This window comes from Callorhinus ursinus, unplaced genomic scaffold (assembly GCF_003265705.2).
Source record: "Callorhinus ursinus isolate GAN/ISIS: 27379988/994484 unplaced genomic scaffold, GSC_fseal_2.0 scaffold4, whole genome shotgun sequence".
NCBI classification, from domain to species: Eukaryota; Metazoa; Chordata; class Mammalia; order Carnivora; family Otariidae; genus Callorhinus; species Callorhinus ursinus.
In genome coordinates this window covers 106,348,784-106,370,815 of record NW_027397066.1, presented here as the reverse complement: position 1 = coordinate 106,370,815, position 22,032 = coordinate 106,348,784, and the positions used below count along the sequence as shown (strand labels likewise).

General features: G+C 36.1%; 1 protein-coding gene across 6 annotated transcripts in view; it reads right to left on the bottom strand.

The window, feature by feature from the left end:
• ABHD18 (abhydrolase domain containing 18) overlaps positions 1-22,032 on the bottom strand; it is a 52,660-nt gene that overhangs the window by 17,796 nt on the left and 12,832 nt on the right. The window contains exons 4-7 of one of the 6 annotated variants that reach the window (XM_025874157.2): positions 16,882-16,982; positions 8,741-8,819; positions 8,552-8,636; positions 6,813-6,840 (exon numbers count right to left, since the gene is read on the bottom strand). In XM_025874157.2, coding sequence (XP_025729942.1) covers positions 6,813-6,840; positions 8,552-8,636; positions 8,741-8,819; positions 16,882-16,982 — 293 coding nt within the window. Of the gene's footprint in view, positions 1-6,812; positions 8,201-8,551; positions 8,637-8,740; positions 8,820-16,881; positions 16,983-22,032 lie in introns of those variants that run through there. The other 5 variants (XM_025874163.2, XM_025874162.2, XM_025874165.2 and 2 more) reach the window with 5 other exon arrangements.

Below are 22,032 nucleotides of genomic sequence, written 5' to 3'. Positions count from 1 at the left end.
CCTGCTTGTGTTCCCTCTCTCGCTGTGCCTCTCTGTCAAATAAATAAATAAAAAATCTTAAAAAAAAACTGTTAAAAAAAACAATTCATAGTTGTCCCTCCTATTATTACAATAGAACTTAAAGCATAAAAATTTTTAAAAGGCAATGTAAAAGAATTTAACCTAATGCTCATGTATTTCCAAAATCTTAAATATGTTGCTTATTTCCGCAAAATACACAATTTATGAATATAATCAACCAGAAAATTTTTTTTAAATTGTAGTATAATTAACATACATCATATTAGTTTCATACACACACACACACACACACACACACACACACACACACTACTCAGTGCTCACCATGGTAATCGTAGTCACCATCTGTCACTATATAATGTTATTACAATATTCTTGACTATGTTCCCCATGTTGTACTTTTCATATCCATGACTTATTTATTTTATAATTAAAAGTTGGTTGGAAAAGTAATTTTTTATAAAAATACATGTTTTGATTAACTTAAAGACCAATTCAACTAGAATTTCCTGTCTTTAGAAATTAATTTTACATATAAATACATTTCCTTAGAAGTGTACTTAAATGATCTTTTTTTGGGGGGGTGCCTGGGTGGCTCAGTCGTTGGGTGTCTGCCTTCGGCTCAGGTCACGATCCCAGGGTCTTGGGATCAAGCCCCACATCAGGCTCCCTGCTCCGCGGGAAGCCTGCTTCTCCCTCCTCCACTCCCCCGCTTGTGTTCCCTCTCTTGCTGTGTCTCTGTCAAATAAATAAAAAATCTTAAAAAACAAACAAACAAATAAATAATAGAAATCAAAAGCTAGAAGTGATCAAACTCAGTAAGGAAGGGATGTCAAAAACTGAGATAGGCCAAAAGCTAGGCCTCATGCAGCAAACAGTTAGCCAAGTTGTAAATGCAAAGGAAAAGTTCTTGAAGGAAATTAAAAGTACTACTCCAGTAAACCCACAAAATAGAAAGCAAAATAGTCTTCTTGCCGATGCAGAGAAAGTTTTACTGGTCTGGAGAGAAAATTGAAACAGCCATAACATTCCCTTAAGCCAAAGCCTATTCCAGAGGAAGGCCCTACCTCTCTTCAATTCTATGAAGGCTGAGGAGGAGGTGAGGAAGCTGCAGAACAGTTTGAAGCTAAAAGAGGTTGCTTCGGGTGCCTGCATGGCTCAGTTGGTTAAGCTGCTGCCTTGGGTTCAGGTCATGATCCCAGGGTCCTGGGATCAAGTCCTGCATCCGGCTCCCTGCTCTGTGGGGAGTCTGCTTCTCCCTCTCCCTCTACCTGTCACTCCCCCTGCCTGTGTGTGTTCTGTCAAATAAATAAATAAAATCTTAAAAAAAAAATAAGAGGTTGCTTCATGAGGTTTAAGAAAGGAAGGGATCAGAACAGCTGGGTGGCTCCATTGGTTAACCGACCAACTCTTGATTTCAGCTCAGGTCATGAATGCAGGGTCCCTAGATTAAGCCTCACTTCAGGCTCCACACTCAGCAGGGAGTCCACTTGAGATTCTCTCTCTCCCTCTGCTCCTTCCCCCACTCTCGCACACTCTCTATAAAATAAATCGTAAAAAAAAAAAAGAAAAGAAAGGAAGCCATCTCCATAACATAAAAGTGCAAGCTGAAGCAGTAAGTGCTGATGTGGAAGCTACAGCGAAGTTATCCAGAAGATCTAGCTAAGATAATTAATGAGGGGGGCTACACTTAAACAACAGATTTTATTCATTCATTCATTCATTCATTCATTCATTTATTTATTTATTTATTTATTTATTTAATTTGAGAGAGAGAGAGAGAGCAGGCAAGTGGAGGGAGGGGGAGAGGGAGGAGAGAATCCTTAAGCAGACTCCCCACAGCGTGTGGAGCCTGACGCAGGGCTCGATCCCATGACCCTGAGAGCATGACCTGAGCCAAAATCAGAAGTCAGACGCTTAACCAATTGAGCCACCAAATCCAACAATAGATTTTTTCTTTTTTTTTTAAGATTTTATTTATTCATTTGACAGAGAGAGAGAGAGAGGGAGGGAGATTGAGCACAAGCAGGGTGAACAGCAGAGGGAGAGGGAGAAGCAGGCTCCCTGCTGAGCAGGGAGGCAGACGCGGGGCTCGATCCCAGGACCCTGGGAACATGACCCGAACAGAAGGCAGATGCCCAACTGACCAAGCCACCAAGACGCCCCTCAACAACAGATTTTCAATATTGAAAAACAGCATTCTGTTGGAAGAAGATGCCATCTAGGGCTTTCATAGCTAGAGAGGAGATGTCAATGCCTGGCTTCAAAGCTTCAAAGGAGGGGCTGACTGTCTTGTTAGGGGCTAATGCAGCTGGTGTCTTTTAAGTTGAAGCCAGGACTCACTTACCATTTCAAAAATCCTAGAGCTCTTAAGAATTATGCTAAATCTACTATGCCTTCCTCTATAAATGGAACAAAGCTTAGATGACAGTGCATCTGTTGACAACATGGTAACAGAATATTTTAAGCCCACTGTTGAGATCTACTTGCTCAGAAAAAGACTCCTTCCAAAACATGACTGCATTGCACTGCACTGACTATGCACTTGGTCACCCAAGAGCTCTGATGGGATGTACAACAAGATTAATATTTTCAGGCCTGCTAACACAACATCCATTCTACAGTCCATGGGTAAAGGAATAATTTTTACTTTCAAGTCTTATTATTTAAGAACTGCATTTCATAAGGCTATAGCTACCATAGATAGTGACTCCTCTGATGGATCTGGACAAAGCCAATTGAAAATTTTCTGGAAAGGGGTCACCATTCTAGATACTAGTAAGATCACTTGTGATTCACAGGAAGAGGTCAAAATATCAACATTCACAGGAGTTTGGAAGAATTTGATTCCAACCCTCATGGATGACTTTGACTTTCAGTGGAGTAAGTAACAGCAGATGTGGTAGAAATAGCAAAGGAACTAGAATTAGAAGTAAAGCCTGAGGATGAGACTGAATTGTTGCAATCTCATGATAAACCTTTAATGGACGAGGAATTGCTTCTTACGGATGAGCAAAGAAAATGCTTTCTTGAGATGGAATCTAAACTTGGTGAAGATGCTGTGAAAATTGCTGAATGACAACAAAGGATTTAGAATATTACATAAACTTAGTTGATAAATCAGTGGCAGGGTTTGGGAGGATGGACTCCCAATTTTGGAAGATCTATTGTGGGTAAAAATGCTATGAAACAGCATCACGAGCTTCAGAGAAATTGTGAAAGGAAGAGTAAATTGATGTGGCAAACTTCATTATTGTTTTAAGAAATTACCACAGCCACCCAACCTTCAGTAACCACCACCCTGATCAGTCAGCAGCCATAAACATTGAGGCAAGACCCTCCACCAGCAAAGATAATGCCTTGCTGAAAGCTCTGATAATGGTTAGCATTTTTTAGCAATAAAGCTTATTTTATTTTATTTTATTGAAGTATAGTTGATACACAATGTTACATTAGTTTCAGGTGTACAACATAGTGAGTTGACAAGCCCATATGTTATACTATGCACACAAGTGTAGCTACCATCTGTCACCATATAGTGCTATTACAATACCACTGACTATATTCCCTATGCTGTACCTTTTATTCCTATGACTTATTCACTCCATAACTCGGAGTAATAAAATATATTTTTTTAAAGATCCATTTATTTATTTTACTGAGAGAGAGATGGGGGGCAGCAGGAGATGGAGAACGGCAGACTCCCTACTGAGCAGGGAGCCCAGATACAGGGCTTGATCCATGACCCTGAGATCATGACCCAAGCTGAAATCAAGAGTCGGATGCTCAACGACTGAGCCACCCAGGTGCCCCAGCAATAAAATATTTTTAAAGGTATGTACATTGGTTTTTTAGACATAATGCTATTGCACACTTAACAGACTACAGTATAGTGTAAACATAATTTTTATATGCACTGGAAACCAAAAAATTCATTTAAGTTGCTTTATTGCAATATTCCCTTTATTGTGGTGGTCTGCAACTGAACCCACAATATCTCCAAGGTATGCCTGTATAGTGATAAAAAATAATACTATCTTATTACTGAAGAGTCCAAATTAGAATCTATTTTCAAAATTTAGTTCATATAAAGACATACATGACTGGCTTCTGGATGAAACCTTGTCAAGGTTTTTCAACCTCAAAATTTCAAAATTTTCAACAAAAATTCATTTTATTAATGGTTGTTTATTATATGTATCTGTAGAATGATTATGCACAAACATCTAGTGTCATAAGAATGCCAAGTTGTGAAAAACAGAATTCTGGCCCCCAAGGAACTTATATCCACTGTTCTACCACATCCTCTCAGAGCTCTAAGTTCCATAAGGCAGAATTTATGAAAACTCTGTCAAAACAGATCATATATGTACTTCCTCATAAAAAAGCCCATGTATCCTTATATTTGTTTCTTATCATCATTCCAATTTTCTACTTATTATCACATAATTCCCCTGATTATTTATTTTGGCCTGGTATGGAAGTTTGAATTCTCAGGTACACCTCAGTTTGCTCTTTTATATAAAAGTTACTGATATGGGGTTCTGGGACAGTAGTTATTTATAACAGTGGACCCAGTTTCAAAATGTTTAAGCACTGAAAATAGGCATAAGATGCCTTTTAAAAAGAGATAAAAAATAATTGTTCATTATTTAAATTGCAAGCCATTTCTTACAACGAATTACTTGAAAAAAATCAAATACTGTATTTCTTGGATATATGATATGTGATAAGAATATTTTATAAACATGATTCTCACATCAATTCTGTATGGAAGAAATTATATAGTATTTCCACTTTATAAATGAGGTAGGTAACAGATACTTAGACCAAGGCATACAATTATTAAATGGCAAGTTACGATTGCAACCTATGTCTGTGTGACTCCAAAGTCAAAGACTTTCCATTAAACCCATGCTGCCTCTAACTACAACTCAATAAACTCTTTTGGGTTTTTAAGCACCAATAAACAGGGTAAAAATGACATACCTAGTTCTGAATTCAGAACTTGGTTCCAGGGTAAGAATTCTTTTTTTTTTTTTTTTAAAGATTTTATTTACTTATTTGTGTGAGAGAGAGCACAAGCAGAGGGAGAAGCAGGCAGAGGGAGAAACAGGCTCCCTGCCAAGTAAGGAGCCTGATGTAGGACTTGATCCCAGGACCCTGGAATCACGACCTGAGCCAAAGGCAGACGCTTAACCAACTGAGCCACCCAGGCATCCCCAGAGTAAGAATTCTTTAACTATTTAGCTTGGACATTAATTTTCACATTTCACAAAGTTTATTCTTTTATATATGTATGTGTGTGTGTATAACTTATACATATATATGTATGCATATATATATATATTTATTTATTAATTTTTTTTTTAAGTAGGCTCCAAGCCCAGCATGGAGCCCAATGCAGGGCTTGAACTCGAACTCAGAACCCTGAGATCAAGACCTGAGCTAAGATCAGGATTCAGACACTTAACAGACTAAGCCACCCAGGTGCCCCTCACTAAGTTTATTCTAAACTATCCTTCATAGGATATAGGTTTGCTTCCAATGTACCCCACTTTCATCTATATCTCTTCCATGTCATGACCACATAGAACATGTGACTTCTAAATCTACCTCTCCAGAACTTTCCAACTCCCTACTTAACTTCACCTGCAGATCTAACAGACATCACTAATTTAACACATGCAAGTCAGAACTTTTGATTTCTTACCAACAATATTCATAATTTATCAACAAGTCTTATTTCAACTTCTAAATTATATCTCAAATCCATTAGAACTTCTTTCCATTTCCACTGCCACTATCTTAAAGTTGCTTTTTTTCCCCTGCATTATTGCAATAGCTTCCTATTTAATTTTTCTGCTGCTACTCTTGTCCCAGTAAGCCAAAATGAGCCTTTAAAAGCACAAATCAGATCATTCCTCTGCTTAAAGTCTTCCAAAGATTTCCAACTGCATTGACAGTAAAATTCAAAGCACATGGCTCTTCATAAATCTGGCCCTTGCCCTCATTTCTGCCCTCATCTTATACTACTCTCCCACCTCATGCTTATATCAGGCTTTTCATTTATTCGTCCTTCTCTGAGGCTTCCTCCAGGTCTTCACCTTGGTGGCTCCTTCCCAAGATGTCATGTCCTCATATCTAATACTTTTCCAACTCTGCACTTACCCTCTATTATTCTTTACTTGATTTCCCTGCTTTATTTTCTTCATGGCATTGGTAAATATCCAAAATCATCTTACTTATTTTTACCTATCTTCCATCCTAGAATATAAGCTCTATGACAGTAAGGACCTTGTCTTTTTGTTGCTATCTTCCCAGTGTCTTAGATCAGACATTTATTGAATGAATCAAAACCAAACACAATATATAGATTATGGAAATGCAAAAAAATCGCCTTCAAAGTTCATCATTTTGAAAGACCAAAAAGAGATTATCTTTAGATTACCCATACCATAAATTGTAAGAATAAAGAGTGGTGTTTAATTTTACGAAGTAAATGTACTTTAAGAAGGAAAATGTTTTAACATTTCTTCAGTTACTATTTTATAAATAAAACATATCTTCCATCAGTCTATTAAAAATTTCTTATTTATCTCTTTACCAAACATGTTAAGTGAAAAAGCTTAAAATAAAAATAAGTCAACATTCCTACTACAGTTTTATAACAGAATTTTTCCCCAAATAATATTTGCTTGTTAAATTTAGAAATGATTAACTGAAGACTAACAAAAATTTCAATTTAATTTGGTATAAAGACTACAAAAGTGAGGGTGATATATACTTACATTTGGTCCTTGGGCTTCCTGCAGCCATTTAAAAATGTGGGTCAAAGAGAAAGTTTTAAAATAATTAAATAATGTGTCTCAAAACACATGAACTTAAGCAAAATAGTTACATTTGAACACAATTTGATACTGAAATAACTATTTTCTAGTTATCTCAAATACGCTGTTGAGTCCTCAGGGTTTTCAACTTATTTTTTTTCTTTTTAAAAAACAGCTTTATTGATATCACATACCATACAATTCACCCATTTTAAGGGTACAGTTTAATATGTTTAGTATATCCAAAGGGTTGTGCAATCTTCAACTTAATTTTGTAAATGAAGTTTTTTTTTTCATTTTTATATGTTGATTATAGAAAATCTAGAAAATACAGAAAAGCATATTAGAAGAAAAACTACTTCATCTACAGACAACCATATTAATATTTTGGTGTAGTTCCAGTATTTTTTCCTTATGCAGTTTTTTTTAATGGATTTTCTGTTTTTAGGTTTTTCTGTCATACCACAGAGTTTTGTTCCCTATTTTTACACTGTACTTTTCATAAATTACTGTAAACCTAACCATTAAAATTTACCGAATGTTTGTTATTTACCAGGCACCATTCTAGACAGTATTAAGTACTTAATACTAGGAATAACTTCAGAGATTATTCCCATTTACCAACAAAAAAATTGAAGTTTAAAGGTTAAGTAACACATCTGAGGTCATACAGATACTAAAGTGGTAGAGCAAAAAACATAACCAACTGCATAATATTCTAATATTATGAGCCACAATTTACTCAACTTTTTCTATTATTAGACATTTAAGCTATTCCTAATGTCTTACTATCATAAATAAAGCTATATAAATATCTTTTTTGTTTTCTATCACTTTCTCTTTTATTAGTTTTCTTTTTTTTTTTTAAGAGATGGGGGCAGGGAAGAGGGAGAGGGAGAGAGAGAATCTTAAGCAGGCTCCACGCCCAGCGCCTAAGCCCAATGCAGGACTCAACCTTACAACCGTGAGATCATGACCTAAGCCAAAATCCAGTCATCCACTTAACTGACTGAGCCACCCAGGCGCTGCTCTTTTCTTAGTATTTTATCCTTAGAATAAATTTCCAAGAATCAAAATCACTGTCAAGGGACATAAAATTTTTTAAGGCTCCTGTTACAGATGGTAAAAATGCTTTCCCAAAGGATTAAACTGGTTTTCACAGCCATTAATAATAAGAAGGCCTATTTTTTTTTTTTTTACAATAGCCTCACAACTATTGTGTTTTATTTTTTAAATCTTTGGTAATGTTGCTTTAACTTTACATTTCTCTTATTACCAGCAACGTTGAACATTTCTTTATATCTGTGCATCACTTTCGTTTCTTCTTCTGGGAATAGTCTGACGTCATCTTGAAAGTTAAGTTAAGTACTGTTCTAAACCTCAACTGATGACTTAAATGTAAATGCATTTAAAACATGAGGGTTTCCTTAATAGCAAACATTTGACTTAATATTAAAATCCAGCATAAGTTTTATAAGAAAAAGATGTACAATTTATCTTTATTATACAGTAGAACCATAATCCCTACATTGTTTTTTTAAAGGCATGAAACAATTTTTCACTCTTGCTTCTTAAATATTTTCTGAACTGACAACTAAATTTAACTGGTTTAGAAAAGCTGGTTACTAACTATCATTCCTTTTGATGACTAAATCTATTAATCAATAAATGAAAGATTTCTAGGTATCACAAAAGGATATAATAAGGGTTTTCTAACAACAAAGAAGCCATTCGGGCTTCTTTAATCATAGGACGAGCCATTAGTGTTCGTCGTCTCCAGTAATGCTAAGGAAAGAAAAGATGGCATACTTAAAGAATATAATAACCACATCTGTGTTACACAATATGTTAACAAATTAGGGATTAAGGCATTATAATAAGAGTCTTACATGATCTCCTGTTCCAGCAAGATGAATGCATACAGGTTTATATTTGCTGTTCCATTCTTTAGGAACAATAAGTTGGAACCTATTTAAAATAAAACAGATCTGTGAAATTCTCTTTAAAAGGTTTTTTAATACAAACTTTCAAATTTGTAAAAGTTACATAATTAAATTATTTGGGAGAAAAGATCATTCAGAATTTTGACATAAAAATTATGATTAATTAATGTTTGCACAAAGGCAACTAAGATATAAATTTGCTTTGTGTTAGCATATTAAAACATTCAGTACAATATAAAACATGGAATTTATTGTAATCATTTTTACCTTGTTCAATACCACTTTATAAATGCATAATGAAGTATTCTTATTTTGCCGAGATATTAATATATATGAGTAAGTCTTAGAAAAAAACAACTCTTTAGATAGCTCTGCTTCTTCTCGTTGTAGGAATAATGCTTAGTTGTACAAGCTGTTAATGTATCAATAAAATAGTTTGTTATCAATTTTGTTTTTCAATTTGGAGTGTAAAAGCAATCCACGGCAGAAAAAAAGTTTTCTCTATTTGTCATCTTCGTACTATAGTATTTCGCCTTTCATTTAATATTTTTTTCCTATAGAACTTTTTAATTGTTATAAAATACATATAACAAAATTTTCCATTTTAACCTTTTTTAAGTTGTATGGTTCAGTGGCATTAAATACATTTACGTTGTTGTGCAACAATCAACACCATTCATAACTTCATCATAAATGATAAAGTTCACCATTCAAGAACTTTATCTTCCCAAACTGACTTACTTGTCTTTTTAATTTCCTTAGCAGATGTTTTAGAATTATTATCACAGTATAATACTACACTTGGTCAGCTCAAAGTTTGACCTTAGGTAGCTGCGTTCTCAGGCAACATAAACCTCAATTCTGAGCTTATTTTGCTTGGACAGGGGACAATATCCCTAGTTATCTGTTATCAATAAATTATTTAATACAGAACATAGACAAGTACATTTAGAAGGGTTCAATGGTTATTTCTGTTTTGTGCTCATGGCAACTAACTCTTAATTTTTATTCTCATAAAACTAGCAATGTTAACAACTCTGCTTTGTTTTGCATTCTCAGAACTATCCTGCTTCTTGATATTTTGATGATTTGTGGGAAATGAAAACATTTAAAAATGTTTTCCATAGAATGCTGGATATCGCTGCTATTTTTTCTTCCTTCTGTCCCATAGCAGTGCATATAGAGGCTTCATTATGGAGAATAGCTTTAAATTAATAGAAATCTTTTATCACAGTAATAATGACCACTTCTTCAGCAGACGCTCATTAATTAGTCTGTCTGCTCTTATTATAGTATCTTCTCACAGAGTATCTTCCAGTGCCCCATGATAAATGGGTATAGTTCATGTGAGCTTCTCTGCTAGAGTTGATTGGAAGCCTGGAGTAGGCCAAATTAGGGCAATAAGATTTGTTCTTTTGGTAATCTGGAAGTAAGACAGACTCTAGATTCTGTTGAGCTTTTGGACATGAAAGCTTTGCAGGTGTGGTAGCTATTTTTTGTCAGTTGCATGAGAAACAGAGAAAGCTAACCTACCCACAGAGAAATGACATGGGTCATAAAGCAGAGATAAGAGACCATGAAGCATCCAAGAAAAGGAAGTAGGTGAAGTATCTATATAGATCTTAATGGCTTCCCATTTTCAGCTTCTAAAATCTCTTTTTAAAAAATAAGATAAACATATATTATTAGTTTAAGGTGTGTAACATAATGATTTGATATATGTATATATTGTGAAATGATCACAACAAGAAGTTTATTTAACATCCATCACCACACATAGTTACAAAATTCTTTTTACTTGTGATAACTTTTTTAAGATCTTACTTTCATATGATCTCACTGATATGTGGAATTTAAGAAACAAGGCAGAGGATCATACGGGAAGAGAGGAAAAAATGAAACGAGACGAAACCAGAGAAGGAGATAAACCATAAGAGACTCTTATTAATCTTAGGAAACAGAGGGTTGCTGGAGGGGAGGGGGGTAGGGGGATGGGGTAGCAGGGTGATGGACACTGGGGAAGGTATGTGTTGTAATGAGCACTGGGTATTATATAAGATTGCTGAATCACAAACCTGTACTCCTGAAACAATACATTATATATTAATTGAATTTAAATTAAAAAAAGAAAAAATATATATAAAATAAAATGAAATAAAAAAAGATCTACTCTCATAGCAATTTTCAAATATACAATATTTAGATTAACTATAGTCACCATGCTGTTATTACATCCTCAAGACTTATCTATTTTATAACTGGAAGTTTGTACCTTTTGACCACTTTCTCCCATTTCACCCACCACCCCCGCCACCTCCAACTCTGGCAACTACCAGTCTGTTCTCTGTATCTATGAGTTCAAGGTTGCTGTTGTTTTAGATTCTACATATAAGTGAGATCATATGGTATTCATCTTTCTCTGACTTATTTCACTTAGCATAATGGTCTCAAGGTCCATCCATGTAATTGCAAATGGGAGAATTTCCTTCTTTTTTTTGTCTGGATGATACTGCACTCTATATATATATACCACTTCTTTATCCTTTTATCCACTGATGGACACTAAGGTTGTTTCCATGCTTTAGCTATTATAAATAATGCTGCAATGAACATAGGAGTACAGGTATCTTCCCAAGTTAACATTCTTATTTCCTTCAAATAAATATCCAGAAGTGGAATGGCTGGATCATATGGTAGTTCTACTTTAAATTTTGAGGAACTTCCATAGTGTTTCCCATAGTGGCTACAGCAATTTACATTCCCACCAACGGTACCCAAGGGTTCCCTTTTCTCCACATCCTCACCAATACTTGTTATCTCTTGTTTTTTAATAATAGCCATTCTAACAGGTGTGAGGTAATATCTCATTGTGGTTTTGCTTCTGGTATTTGGTATTTTGGGGTCTGTTTTTATGCCCCCCCTTTTTTTTGATGGTTAGTGATGTTGAGCACCTTTTCAGGTATCTGTTGACCACATTTATGTCTTCTTTGGAAAATGTCTATTCAGTTCCTCTGCCCATTTTTTTTTAAAGATTCTATTTATTTATTTGACAGAGAGAGACACAGCAAGAGAGGGAACACAGCAGGGGGTGGGAGAGGGAGAAGGAGGCTTTCCACTGAGCAGGGAGCCGGATGCGGGGCTCAATTCCAGGACCCCTGGATCATGACCTGAGGCGAAGGCAGACGCTTAATGACTGAGCCACCCAGGCACCCCCCCTGCCCATTTTTTAATCATTTGTTTTTTGCTACTAAGTTGTATGAGTTTTTTTAATTTTTTAATTTTTTTAAAAATTTTATTTATTTGACAGAGAGAGTGAGAGAGGGAGCACAAGCAGGGGGAGTGGGAGAGGGAGAAGCAGGCCTCCTGCAGAGCAGGGAGCACGATGCGGGGACTGATCCCAGGATCCTGGGATCATGACCTGAGCCGAAGGCAGACACTTGACGACTGAGCCACCTAGGCGCCCCAAGTTGTATGAGTTTTTAAATATATTGGCTCATTTGGTCCTGGGATTGAGCCCCACACTGGGCTCCCTGCTCAGTGGAGAGCCTGCTTCTCCCTCTCTCTCTGCCTGCTGCTCTGCCTACTTGTGCTTTCTCTCTGTGTCAAATAAATAAAGAAAATCCTTTAAAAAATCTTAAAAATATATATTTTAATATTAACCCCTTATCAGATAAAGGATTTGCCAATATTTTCTCCCATTTCACAGGCTGCCTTTTCATTTTGTTGATGGTCTCCTTCATTGTGCAGAAGCTTTTTAGTTTGATGTAGTTCCAAGTTGTTTATTTTTGCTTTTGTTGCCTTTGCTTTGGTGTCAGATCCATAAAATCAACTCCGAGACTGATGTCAAGGAGGTAACCACCCATATTTTCTTCTAGGAGTTTTATAGTTTCAACATTATGTTCAAGTCTTTACTCCATTTTGAGTTAATTTTCATTTGGTGCAAGATATTGGTCCAGTTTCATTCTTTTGCATGTGACTGTCCAGTCTTTCTAATACCATTTATTGAAGAGATTCTACCCATTGTACATTCTTGGTTCTTCTGTCATAAATTAATTGACCATATACGGTGGGTTTATTTCTGGGCTCTCTATTCTGTTTCATTGATCAATGTGTCTGTTTTTATGCCAATACCATATTCTTTTGACTATGGCTTTGTATTATAATAGTTTGAGGTCAGGAAGTGTGATGCCTCCAGATTTGTTCTTCTTACTCAAGATTGCATTGGCTAGTCAGGTTTTCTTGTGGTTCCATACAAAATTTAAGATCATTTCTTCTATTTCTTTGAAAAATACCATTGGAATTTTGATAGGGATAGCACTGCATCTGCAGACTGCAAACGTATGGACTTTGTAACAATATTAATTCTTCCAATCCATGAGCATGGAGTATCTTTCCATTTATTTGTGTCATCTTCAGTTTCTTTCATCAATGTCTTATAGTTTGCAGCATACAGGTCCTTTTACCTCCTTGGTTAAATTTATTCTTAGGTATTTTATTCTTCTTCATGCAACTGTAAATAGGATTGTTTTCTAATTTTTCTGAAGGCTTATTAGTGTATAGAAATGCAACTGATTTTTGTATATTGCATTTGTATCTTACAACTTTACTGAACTTGTTTATTAGTTCTAGCAGGTTTTTGGTGGAGCCTTCAGGCTTTTCTATACATAATATCATGTCATGTGTAAACAGAGTTTTATTTCTTCCTTTCTGATTTGGATGCCTTTCTTTTTCTTGCCTAATTGCTCTGGCTAGGACTTCCAATATTCTGTTGAATAAAAGTGGTAACAGTTTGCATAGTTGTCTTGTTCCTGATATTAGAGGAAAAGATTTTAATTTTTCGCCATTTAGTATGACATTAGCTATGAGCTTGTTAATACATAGCCTTTATTATATTGACATATGTTCCTTCTATAAAAGTTTGTTGAGAGTTTTTATCATAAATGGATGTTGAATTTTGTCAAATGCTTTTCCTATTTCCATTGAGATCAACATATGATTTGTATCCTTCATTTTGTCTATGTGGTATGCCACAGTGATTTGCAGATGTTGAACCATCTTTGTATCCCTGGGATAAATCCCACCTTTTTTTTTTTTTAAGATTTTATTTATTTATTTGAGAGAGAGAATGAGAAAGAGAGAGCATGAGAGGGGGGAGGGTCAGAGGGAGAAGCAGACTCCCCCCTGAGCAGGGAGCCCAATGTGGGACTCGATCCCAGGACTCCAGGATCATGACCTGAGCCGAAGGCAGTTGCCCAACCAACTGAGCCATCCAGGTGCCCAAATCCCACTTAATCATAGTATATGATCCTTTTTGTGTATTGTTGAATTTGGATTGCTAGTATTTTGTTGGGGATTTTTACATCTATGTTCAGTAGGAATACTGGCTTGTAATTTTCTTTCCTTATGGCTTGTCTGGTTTTGGTAATAAAGTAATGTTGGCCTCGTAAAATGAATTTAGAAGGTTCCCTCCTCTTCAATTTTTTCAAAGAGTTTGAGAAGGATTATTATTAATTCTTCTTTAAATGTTTGGCAGAATTCACCAATGTAGTCATCTGGTCCTTGACTTGTCTTTTTTGGGAAATTTTTGATTACTGATTAAATTTCCTTATGGGTAATTGGTCTGTTCAGATTTTATATTTCTTCATGATTAAGTCTTGGTAGGTTGCACATTTCTAGGAATTTATCCATTTCTCCTAGGTTATCCAACTGATTGGTGTATAATTATTCACAGTAGTCTCATGATTTTTCCTATTTATGTGATATCAGCTGTAATGGCTCCTCTTTCATTTCTAATTTTACTTGAGACCTCTCTATTTCTTGGTAGCCTAGCTAAAAGTTTGTTTATTTTGTTTATCTTTTCAAAAACACAACTCTTAGTTTCATTTATCTTTTCTATTATCTTTAGAGTCACTATTTAATTTATTTCATCTCTGATCCATACTAATTCCTTCCTTCTACTAACTTTGGGCTTGGTTTGTTCTTTTTTTAGTTCCTGGTGTAACTCAGGTTGTTTATTTTTATAAAAGTTCTTTTTTTTAATGTAGGTGTTTATCACTATGAACCTCCCTCTTAGAATTGCTTTTGCTGTACTCCATAAATTTGGGTATGTTGTACTTCCATTATCATTTATCCCAAGGTGTTTTTGATAGATTTTTTTAAATTTTATTTATTTATTTGAGAGAATGAGAGAGAGAGAGAGAGCATGAGAGGGGGTTGGGTCAGAGGGAGAAGCAGACTCCCTGCCGAGCAGGGAGCCTGATGCGGGACTCAATCCCGGGACTCTAGGATCATGACCTGAGCCGAAGGCAGTCGCTTAACCAACTGAGCCACCCAGGCGCCCAATCCCAAGGTGTTTTTGATTTCTCTTTTGATTTCTTCTTTGACCCACTGGTGTTTCAATAGCATGCTGTTTAATCTACACATATTTGTCAGTTTTCCAGTTTTCTTCTTGTTTCTAGTTTCATACCAATGTGGTTGGAAAAGATGCTAGATTTGATTTCAATTTCTTAAATTTGGGGTGCCTGGGAGGCTCAGTCATCAAGCGTCTGCCTTCGGCTCAGGTCATGATCCCAGGGTCCCGCGATCGAGCCCCGCATCAGGCTCCCTGCTCCACAGGAGGCCTGCTTCTCCCTTTCCCACTCCCCCTGCTGTGCTCCCTCTCTCGCTGTCTCTCTCTCTGTCAAATAAATAAATAAAATCTTTAAAAAAATTCTTAAATTAAGATTTGTTTTGTGACTAATGTATGATCTATCCTGGTGAATGCTCCCTGTGCATTTTAAAAGATGCTGTTGGATACAATGTTCTGTGAATGTCTGTTAAGTCCATCTGGTCTAATGGATAGTTTGAGTTCAATGTTTTCTTACTGATTTTCTGTATGGATTAACTATCCACTGTTGCAAGTCAAGTATCAAAGCTTCCTATTGTTATTGTATTGCTGCCTTCAAGTTTGTTAATTTTTTTTTATGTATTTAGTTCCTATGTTGGGTGCATAAATATTTACAAATGTCATATCCTCTCATTAGATTGATCCCTTTATCATTATATAATGACCTTCCTTGTCCCTTACCAATCTTTGTCTTAAAGTCTATTTTGGGGCACCTGGGTGGCTCAGTCGTTAAGCGTCTGCCTTCGGCTCAGGTCATGATCCCAGGGTCCTGGGATCGAGTCCCACATCAGGCTCCCTGCTCGGCAGGAGACCTGCTTCTCCCTCTCCCACTCCCCCTGCTTGTGTTCCTGCTCTCGCTGTGTCTCTCTCTCTGTCAAATAAATAAATAAAATCTTTAAAAATAAATAAATAAATAAATAAATAAAGTCTATTTTGTATGGTATAATATAGCTACCTCTACTTTCTTTTGATTTTCATTTGCATGGAATATCTTTTCCATCCCTTCATTTTCAGTCTGTGTATGTCCTTGCATCTGAAGTGAGTCTCTCTTTAGCAGAGAGAGAGAGTAAGCAAGCTCAGCAGGTTATATACTTACGTAAGTATTCTCTACACCCAACGTGGGGCTCAAACTCACGACCTTGAGATCAAGAGTCCCATACTCTTCCAACTGAGCCAGCGAGGTGCCCCTGAAGTGAATCTCTTATAGGCAGCATACAGTTGGGTCCTGTTTTTTAATCCATTCAGGCATTCTAAGTCTTTTGATTAGAGAATTTAGTTGATTTACATTTAAAGTGGTTATTGATAGATATTAATTTACTATTGTCATTTTGTTTATTGTTTTCTGATTGTTTTATTATCCTTTTGTTCCTTCTTTTTGTCTCTGTGATTTCATGATTTTCTCTAAGGTACACCTAGATTTATTTCTTTTTTGTTTATCCAGTAGGTTTTAGCTTTGTGGTTCTATCAGGCTTATATAAATCATTTTATATTTATAAATCTATTTTAAGGTGATAACAACTTAAGTTTGAATACATACTATAGAGCTCTATATTTTTATTCTGCCCCAACCCACGTTTAATGGGAGTAATGCCAAATAATGATTGTAATTAATACTAGCAATTCAAAATAACATTGCATTGATTTTATTATAATTATAAATAAAAAAATAACTTACTTTAATTTTCTGATTAAAAATTCTTACCTTGCAATAACAGATTCAATTGGCATTATATCAGGCACATAGTGGGCCATGGGGGAAACAAAGTGCCCATCTAGGATCTTACAGTCTGATTGCTCTTCAATCTAAAAGAAAAGCAAAACCAAAATGTATACATGTAGACTAAGATATCTTGGTCTATCATACATGTTTTCCTATAAAAACAGTTCTATTCAATTAAAAACTTTTTTTCACTGATGACTACATATTCTTTTGTCCCAGTCAGCTTTCTTTCTTTCTTTCTTTAGGTTTATTTATTTTAGAGAGTAAGAGTGAGTAAGCTCAGCAGGTAGGGGCGGAGGGAGAGAGAGTCTCAAGCAGACTTCGTGTTGAGTGCAGAGTCCAACATGGGACTTCATCTCACGACCCTGGGATCATGACTGAGCCCAAACCAAGAGTCTGACACTTAACTGGCTGTGCCACCCAGGTGCCACCCCATTCCCAGTCAGCTTTCTAAAGACATGGCTTTTATACACATTTCATTTCCTTTTACATCCTTTATTACAGGCCAGTTGGAAAAGTAAACTATAGGGTGCCTGAATGGCTCAGTCGGTTAAGCATCTGCCTTTGGCTCAGGTCATGATCCCAGGGGCCTGCTCTGCAAGGAGTCTGCTTTTCCCCTCTGCCCCTCCCCCCACTTGTTCTCTCTCTCTCAAATAAATAAAATTTAAAAAAAAAGGAAAAGTAGGGGCGCCTGGGTGGCTCAGTTGTTAAGCGTCTGCCTTTGGCTCAGGTCATGATCCCAGGGTCCTGAGATCGAGTCCCGCATCGGGCTCCCTGCTCTGCGGGAAGCCTGCTTCTCCCTCTCCCACTCCCCCTGCTTGTGTTCTCTCTCTCTCTCTGTCAAATAAATAAATAAAATCTTTAAAAAAAAAAAGGAAAAGTAGACTATAAATAAACCTCATTTGTACAACAGCATAAGTCAAAATAAAATACTAGTTGGAAGAACTTAAAAATATAAAATAACCATAAGAACAATTTACAAAGAAACCGTAAAAATAATTTACCGAAATCAAATAAGAGTTGACTTGATGTTAAATATATTAGAATGGCTCATTTTAAGAAATCCATTGACACAATGAGTCATATAAACACATTAAATAGGGAGAAATATATATTTACATACACAGCAAAGGCATTTGCTAATATTTAACACCTAAACTTTCCCCTCCTCAAATAGGTTTGTTCTTTTTTTAAAATTTATTTATTTATTTGAGAGAGAGAGAGAGCATGAGCATAAGGAGGAGCAGAGGGAAAGAATCTCAAATAGACTCCTGCTGAGCATGGAGCCTGACACAGGGCTTGATCCCACCACCCATGAAACCATGACCCAAGCCAAAACCAAGAGTCAGATGCTTAACTGACAGAGCCACCTAGGTGCCCCTCAAACAGTTATTTTTGTTTATATATTATTTTTTAAAAAGATTTTATTTATTTATTTTATTTATATGAGCGGGGTGAGGGGCAGAGGGAGAAGCAGACACCCTATTGAGCAGGGAGCCCTACACAGGGCTCAATTCCAGGACCCTGGGATCATGACCTGAGCCGAAGGTGGGAGCTTAACGACTGAGCTACCCAGGGGCCCCAGCCAAGTTATTATTATTTTTTTAAAGACTTTATTTATTTATTTGACAGAGAGAGAGATAGCAAGAGTGGGAACACAAACAGGGGGAGTGGGAGAGGGAGAAGCAGGCTTCCCACAGAGCAGGGAGCCTGATGCCGGGCTCGATCCCAGGACCCTGGGATCATGACCTGAGCCGAAGGCAGACTTTTAATGACTGAGCCACCCAGGCACCCCACCAAATTATTATTTTTTAAATAAAAAATCTTTATCAGGTCAGTAGTCAAAATTAAATTAGCAGTAAACACCACATATTTTCATTAAAATTGGAAACAAAAAATTGTATCTGTAGATACTATATATATCCAGCTCATTTTAAAATACAAATTCTAATCAGTAGTGTCAGGATCTTACATTAAATAATCCACATTTTTTAAAAAGATTTTATTTATTTGAGAGACAGAGAGAGAACACAAGCAGGGGGAGCTGCAGGCAGAGGGAGAGGGAGATGCAGGCTCCCCACCAAGCCCTAGGACCCTGAGATCATGACCTGAGCCAAACGGAGACACTTAACTGACTGAACCAGTCAGGCGCCCCTCCACATTTTTTTTTTTTGCAAATGACTTAAATGCTACTTTATCATAAAGTTAAGTTTTTTTTGTTTTTTGTTTTTAAAGATTTTATTTATTTATTTGACAGAGAGAGCATAAGCAGGCAGAGCAGCAGAGGGAGAGGGAGAAGCAGGCTCTCTGCTGAGCTGGGAGCCCATGCAGGGCTCAGTCCCAGGACCCTGGGATCATGACCTGAGCTGAAGGCAGATGCCTAATCAACTGAGCCACCCAGGCACCCCTGGCAAATTATTTTCAATTCTTTATTGGTTCTTATTAGCCTATCTTTTTTTCTCCCATTTTTTTTTTAAGTTTCCAAGTTTTAATTTAAATTCTAGCTGGTTAACATGCAGTGCAATACTAGTTTCAGATGTAGAATTTAGTGATTCATCATTTAACATACAACACCCAGTGCTTATCTCAGCAAGTGCCCTCCTTACTACCCATCACCTGTTTCACCCATTCCTCCATCTGCCTCCCCTCTGGTACCATCAACTTGTTCTCTATAGTTAAGAGTCTGTTTCTTTGCCTCCCTCTTTTTTCCCTTTGTTCATTTGTTTTGTTTCTTAAATTCCACATGAGTGAAATCGTATGGTATTTGTCTTTCTCACTGACTTATTTTGCTTAGCATAATACCTTCTAGCTCCAGCCATGTTGTTGCAAATGGCAAGATTTCATTCTTTTTTATGGTTGAGTAATATTCCATGATATATATATTCCATGATGTATATTTATATCCCCCACATCTTCTTTATCCATTCATCAGTCAATGGACACTTGGGCTGTTTCCACAATTTGGCCATTGTTTATAATGCTTATCAGCCTATCTTTTATTTGTACTAAATCTTGCTGTTTTGATCATGCTGCAGCTTAATAATACCTATTGGTAAATGACTGAACTAGGTTTTACTTAACACTCTTCTTTTTTAGGTATTCCTGATCTGTTCATACTCTCATGGTTCTTCCCAAAATACTTTTAGGATCCTTTTATAGACTTTAGTTCTAAACTGAATATTTTAACTAGGATTGCACTGCATTTTTTGAAAATGGTAAGGAGACCCAATGTGTATGATATGAAATTTCTAATCCAAGAAGTTTTTATATTTTAGTCTTTGTGCCTCCTAGTATGGTTTTAAAGTTTTCTTTTTGTATAATTTAGAAGAATAAATTATTTGATAAAGGAGGTAGCACAGATTAATGTGAAAGGGAGTAATAATTCAACAAATAATGTTGGGACAACTGGCAATTTGGTAAGAAAAAAAAGGATATTTTAGAACCATAAGTAATACAGATTTAAAAATTAAGCTACAACTCAACAATAAAAAGATGAATAACCCGGTTAAAAATTAGGCAATGATTTGGGGCACCTGGGTGGCTCAGTCAGTTAAGTGTCCAACTCTTGATTTCAGCTCAGGTTATGATCTCAGGATGGCAAGATCAAGCCCCATGTTGGGTTCCACACTCGGTGGGGAGTGTGCTTGAAATTCTCTCCCTCCCCCTCCGTCCCTCTGTCCCCTGCCCTGTGCTCGCTTGCTCTCTCTCTCTAAAATAAATAAATAAATCTTAAAAAAAAAAAAGGCAATGATTTCATCGGTATTTCTTCAAAGAAGATATGCAAATGGCCAATAAGCACATGAAAAGATGCTCAACATCACAGTCCTAAGGGAAAGGCATATCAAAAATCACAATAAAATACACTTCACACCCACTAGGATGGCTGTTTAATACAAATATTAGTGAGAATGTGGACAAATTGGAACCATTATACACTGCTGGTGGGAAAAGTAAAATGGCGCACTTTGGAAAACAGTTTTTAGTTTGTCAAAAAGTTAAACATAGAATTACCATATGACCCAGAAATTCCAGTCCTATATATATCTAAATAATTCAAAACACATATCCACAAAAACACTTACACATGAATGTTCATAGCATTGTTATTCATAATAGTCAAAAAGCAGAAACCTAAATGTCCATTAGCTGATAAATGGATAAACAAAATGTCACATATCTATACAATGGAATATTATTTAACAATAAAAAAGTGAGGTATTGTTAGATAACATGGATGAACCTTGAAAATTTGTTCAGTGAAATACACCAGACACAAAAGGCCTCATATTAAATGATTCCATTTATATGAAATGTCCAGAATCGGTGAATCCATACAGAATAGCAGACTAATGACTGCCAGCAGGGAGGAGGCTGTATGGAAGTAGGAAGTAACAGCTAATGGGTATATGGTTTCTTTTGGGGGAGATAAAAATATTCCAGAAGTAGGTAATGATAGTGGTGATGATTGCACATCTTGGGAATGTAGTAAAAAACAAAACACTGAACTGCACACTTTAAAAGGGTGAATTCCATGGCAGGTGAATTATATCTTGGTTTTTAAAAACCAAGAGAGACAGTGATGGGGAGAATACCAGGAGAGGAAGGAACTCTGTAAGAATGCATTCCAAAATCTGAACAGTAACTCCTCCTTGGGAGAGAAATGGAATTAAGTGGTGGAAAGTGGCAGAAAGTTATAGAGTTTTGATTTTTTACTTGGTATAATTTTAATTTGTTTAAGCCTATGATTTTTAATAGAAAAAAACAGCGATAATAGAAATATTTAGCAAAATTTGAGGGAGAAGTGTTCTAAATCCAGAAGCTACGGAAAGAATAGCTATATGGTATAGAAAAGGGATTTCCAATTTATAAAATTTTGTTTTTAGCAGTGGAACTGTTTTGAAAAATGAAATCTCCTAAAGATATCCAATACATAAGAGATGAAAGTAGAGTTACTTCGTTTGAAGGACAATGAGGGATGTGAAGTCCATGCATTTGTACCCCCTCCCCAACAATACCTCAATTATCCAATTACATAAACCTAGAACTGCTTTACAGAAAAACATATGGTTGCTAAAAAACAAAGCTATTTCAAATATATTTTCTCATCATCTCTAATGTTACAGCATTTTCTTT